This window comes from Parus major, unplaced genomic scaffold, assembly GCF_001522545.3.
Source record: "Parus major isolate Abel unplaced genomic scaffold, Parus_major1.1 Scaffold220, whole genome shotgun sequence".
NCBI lineage: Eukaryota > Metazoa > Chordata > Aves > Passeriformes > Paridae > Parus > Parus major.
Genome location: NW_015379263.1, coordinates 294249 through 298896, shown reverse-complemented (window position 1 = coordinate 298896; position 4648 = coordinate 294249). Strand labels below are relative to the sequence as shown.

The following is a 4648-nucleotide window of genomic DNA, read 5'->3' as shown; positions in this document are numbered from 1 at the left end:
TTTCCCTTCCCCTTTTTCCCTTCCCCACAGCCCAGGAATGCTCTGTAGCAGGATGGGTTCCTCACCACATTTTATTTTTTGCCTCATAAGAAGGGGAGATCCCTCTCTAGAAATATCAGGAACATGGAATGAAGGAACAGGGAAGAATCTTTTCCTTCCAGCCCTTTCTGCCTCTCCATAGTTCCTGGAGAAGGGACAGGAGCTCTTGTTGCTTTTAGCCAGAGCTGAAATTTCACACAACAAATATCCTGGCATGTTCTGGGCCCGTTTTTTCCCTCCTAACAAGGGCTGGTTTTCTTGCAGCCCTGAGCAGAGGTTCTCTGAGCACATCAAGGACGAGAAAAACGCAGAGTTCCCGCAGAGGTTTATCCTAAAACGGGATGACACCAGCATGGATCGAGATGATAACCAGGTGAGGGGTGGCAGGGGGGCCTTTGGGAAGATGTGACTGGTCACAAGACAAGAACAGCTCTAAAATTCTCATGGGTTTCCTGAGGTAACACTAAATAGAAGCTCCCACCCCACCCAAGCAGCAGCATCTGAATTTCATGAAAACTTTTCTAAATATTATGGAAATGGATGAAGAATTTGTATGGGTTCCATATCCTAAAATCAGCTGGGGGCTAGGCCAGGTTTTAATGTGGAGGCTTTTTCCAAGGTTTCTTTGGGAATATCCCTCAGCTGAGTGTTGCTTTCCCTTCTTTTTTCCTGGGGCTTGCAGCAAGTCATGCCCTTCCCCAGGGATCTCGGGGTCTTGTAGCTCCCATCTTCACAGAAACATGGAATGATTTGGGTTGGAAAAGACCTTAAAGCTCATCCAGTTCCACCCCTCTGCCATGGGCAGGGACACCTTCCACTATCCCAGGTTGCTCCAAGCCCCCTCCAGCCTGGCCTTGGACACTGCCAGGGCTGGGGCAGCCACAGTTTCTCTGGGCACCCTGTGCCAGGGCCTGCCCACCCTCACAGGGAGGAATTTTTTCCCATCTGAGCCCAATCACATCACCCCAGCTCTGTGCTGTGCTGTGGGACCTGTTCCTGAATTCCAGTCGGGGTGAGAAGCTGGTCATTGCAGTCAGTGCCAGTTTTTGGTTTCCCCATGTGGCGCTCAGGGGTGCGGCTGCGCTCGCAGCACAGAATCCTCACGGGAGCAGGAGCATCAGCACATGCTCCAAAGGGTGACCTCTAGCTCTTCCCCCTGGGACCAGACTGTTGCTGATATTCCTGATCAGCTCAGGCAGGCTGGTTGTGCTTGGGAATGTCCAGGGATGAACATCCTGGCACCTCTGGGAGGTTCATCCCTGGACTCAGATGTCCCAAAGGTCGGTCCAAAGGCAGAGGTTGGATCACTGCATCCAGACACCACATAGTGCACATCCTACCCAAAATTCCCAGCAGCTGACTGCTCCCGCTGGCAACTGCTGACCCCTGAGCTGTGTTTGTCCCTTCAGATCAGACTCCCCTTGCAGGATGGGAGAAGGAGCAAATCCATAGAAGAGCGAGAGGAGGAATATCAGCGGGTCAGGGAGCGGATATTTGCACGAGAGGTAAGTTTGGATCACTCACCTGCCAGGATCCTCCTGGAGCTTTGGGGCAGAAGGTGGCCTTGAATAAGCCAAGAGGTCAGATCTTGTCGTTGCCTTTTCTACCAATTTCCCAGAATTTTGGTGATGTGCCATTGGATGAATTCCAGCTGGATGAATTCCAGCTCCCAGCAAAGATGTCTGAGATACTGGGGTGGAGGAGCCACACCTGCAGCCTCAGATCTGCTCCTTCCCTAAAATTTAGGGAGGAATGGATACAGTCCTGTTCTTTGTTACCCAAAATATTCTGAGTGTATGCTGTGGCATTTTTGGGGTGATCAGAAAACCATTTCCTGTCCCAAAGGGAGCAGCAGCTGCATTTCCCAGTTTCTTTCCAGTGTTGCAGCTTCCACCTCCTGACCCAGCAGTGCAGGGCTCTGCCTTTCCAGGAGGAATTTAGGCCTTCCTAGGAGGAATTTGGGCCTTCCCAGGAATTGGCAGGGTATTTATTGTCTGTCTCATGAAGTGTCCAGCTTGGTTATGGCTTCCTGAAATCCCTGCTCTGTGCTTGGAGCAGTGTCCCACACTCACATCTGGCTCAGAGGCTGCTCCAGGGGCACTCCCAGCTGGAATCAGCTCCAAATGCTGCATTTAGGACATAAAACCCCTTTGTATGCCTGGCCTTGACTGTCACATGGACAAAGATACCATCAAAGCTGCCTCAGTGGAGGACGGAGCTGAGGACTCAGATTTGAGAGATCTCAGGGTCACAGGGATCAGAAAAGGGCCTGGATGGAGATCCACAGGGAGCTGGTGTGCAGGAGGCTCAACACCACACCTCAGCACACTCTGTGTCCCAGCCCCACCTTTGGAATCACCTGGATTTGTTCTTTCAGAGTTACTAAGTCTCCCTTTTCTTTCCAGTCTGGCCAGAACGGATACCTCACGGACAGCAGGTGAGTGCTGCCCTGCAGCCCCTGGAGGTGTCTCCAAAGCCCTGCATGACTCTAAAATGGTTCTTTTTCCTCATCTGACTCTCCACAGAATGCTTTGCTTGTAGCTCTCACAGACAGAGGCAGATTTGTAGAGATCTCTGTGTGATTTATTTTGTGCCACGTCCTGCTGAATCCCCCTGTGCACAGCTGCTCCTGGAGTTACTGAAGGTGTTTTCTTTGCAACATCAATTTCAAGTCCTTTTTTGACTGATTCATCAATTAAAAAAGAGGGTGGGAATGGCAGAGAGGAATTCCAACAGTTTTCAAACCATTCCACCTCTTGTTCCCCAGAAGGATAGGAAATCCCTGCCCTTACAGTGCCAGGATAGCATTAGGATCAGGCAGGGTTGTCCCTAATCCCTGATTATCAAGGCTGGATGGCTTAATGGTGACACTGAAGTGTCTCAGGCTCCATCTCAGCCACAGGAGCTGCTGGGGGCACTGGGAACATGTTGGAGCAGCATTTTCTCGTTAAGCAGTTTTCCCATGGATGAAAGGGCTGGAGTGAGGCTGATGAGTCACCGGGCACAGCCCCGGCTGCTGAGGTGTGGGGACAAAGAACGGGATGAAAAGGGACAAAACCTCATCCCTGCTGTGCTCTGCTCTCCCAGCCAAAGCTCTGGAGATGGGGCAGCTCTGTGTGGGACAGGACAGGAGGATCTGAGCCAGGCAGGAGCAGCTTTGTCCCTCTCCTTGGGCCGTCACCTGCCTCACCAGGCTGTCCTGGAAGATGCAGTGTCCTCAGCACCGTCACAGGGGCTGTGTCCTGGGGTCTGCCTGTGTCAGGGCTCTTCAGGACAGCAAGGACAGTTCTCATATCAGTGGGGTTGGAGAAGAGCTCCCCCAGAATGGAGCACAAACCCCGTTGCTGCTGCAGCTTTGGGAGCTGAGCTGCAGCCAGGGCTGTGCCAAGAGCTTCCCTGCCTGTGGTGCCCAGGCCCTGAGGAGTTTGGTTAATCTGCTCTGGGGTTCCAATGTGTGAGAGAGGAGAGAGGGCCTCAGGAGGATTTTGAGCTCTCTAGGGATGTAACCACTGTGCTGCTTTTCCAAGAGATGCATTTTTGGCCCCCACATGCTGCCAGCAGCCCAGGACATCACCTCAGGAGTTCCTTCCAAGCCTCTTTTTTCTGAGCCAGCTCAGCAGCTCTTCCTCACCATCCCTCCCCAGGGAAAGCCCAGGAACCCATTCCCAGCCCTCTGCCCTTAACTGGGCTGATAAACCAGGCTCACTGCTTGGGGTGATGTGCTGATGTCCCATAAAGTCCTGCTGTGGCCAGAGCTGGCCTAGGCTAAGGGAGGCACAGCTCTGGGAGCAGCGATATTCCAGAATCCTGGGATGGTTTGGGTTGCAAGGGACTTTAAAACTCATCCCTTTCCACCTCCCTGCCTTGGGCAGAGACACCTTCCCCTGTCCCAGATTGCTCCAAGCCCTGTCTGACCTGGCCTTGGACGCTTCCAGGGATGGGACAGCCACAACTTTGGGTGAACAGGGTTGGAGTGGGACATGGTCTCCAAGATCTCCATCAGCCTTGTCTCCAGGCCTTTAAAAGCCCCCTGTTCAGAGACAGGGAGATCTTCAGCACAGGACCTTTTTCTGACCCTGCTGGGGTCTCTCCCAGGCTGAGGAAGGGGCCAGGAGCTGGCTGTCACCACAGTGGCTGGGTCAGCACAAGAAGCTGTGCCTCGGCGAGGTTTTTGCTGTCAGACTCTCCCCACACCCCCCAAAAAGGTCCCAAACCCATCTGCTGACTGTCCCCAGCACCCTGCCCTGGGTGCAGCACCAGCAGCTCTGCCACTGTCCCTTCACCAGAGCCCAGTTTGACTCCTCTGCTCTCTGCAGGGGCAACCGGGATGGGCTGAGCCGGGCCTCGGGCAGCCGCCAGAGCAGCACCGAGAGCGAGATCAAATCCCTGGAGCCGCGGCCCTGGAGCAGCACGGACTCGGACGGCTCCATCCGCAACCTGCGGCCACCTGTCACCAAAGCCAGCAGCTTCAGTGGCATCTCCATCCTGACCCGGGGGGACAGCGTCGGCAGCAGCAAGGGCAGCACGGCCAGCAGGACGTCACGGGCAGGTACAGGGCTGCTTCCAGGCAGGTGCCAAAGGACACCTGAATGGGAGATTTGGGGCTGAG

At 54.1% G+C, this 4648-nt stretch overlaps 1 protein-coding gene across 4 annotated transcripts in view; it reads left to right on the top strand.

Annotated features, from left to right (window-relative positions):
• The window catches only part of R3HDM2 (R3H domain containing 2), a 31634-nt gene that overhangs the window by 14850 nt on the left and 12136 nt on the right, over nt 1–4648 (top strand). For 3 of the 4 annotated variants that reach the window (XM_015615683.2, XM_015615681.3, XM_015615684.3), the window contains exons 9-12: nt 304–412; nt 1449–1544; nt 2445–2476; nt 4356–4588. In XM_015615683.2, the coding sequence (XP_015471169.1) occupies nt 304–412; nt 1449–1544; nt 2445–2476; nt 4356–4588 (470 nt within the window). The remainder of the gene's footprint in view (nt 1–303; nt 413–1448; nt 1545–2444; nt 2477–4355; nt 4589–4648) is intronic. The other variant, XM_015615682.3, reaches the window with a different exon arrangement.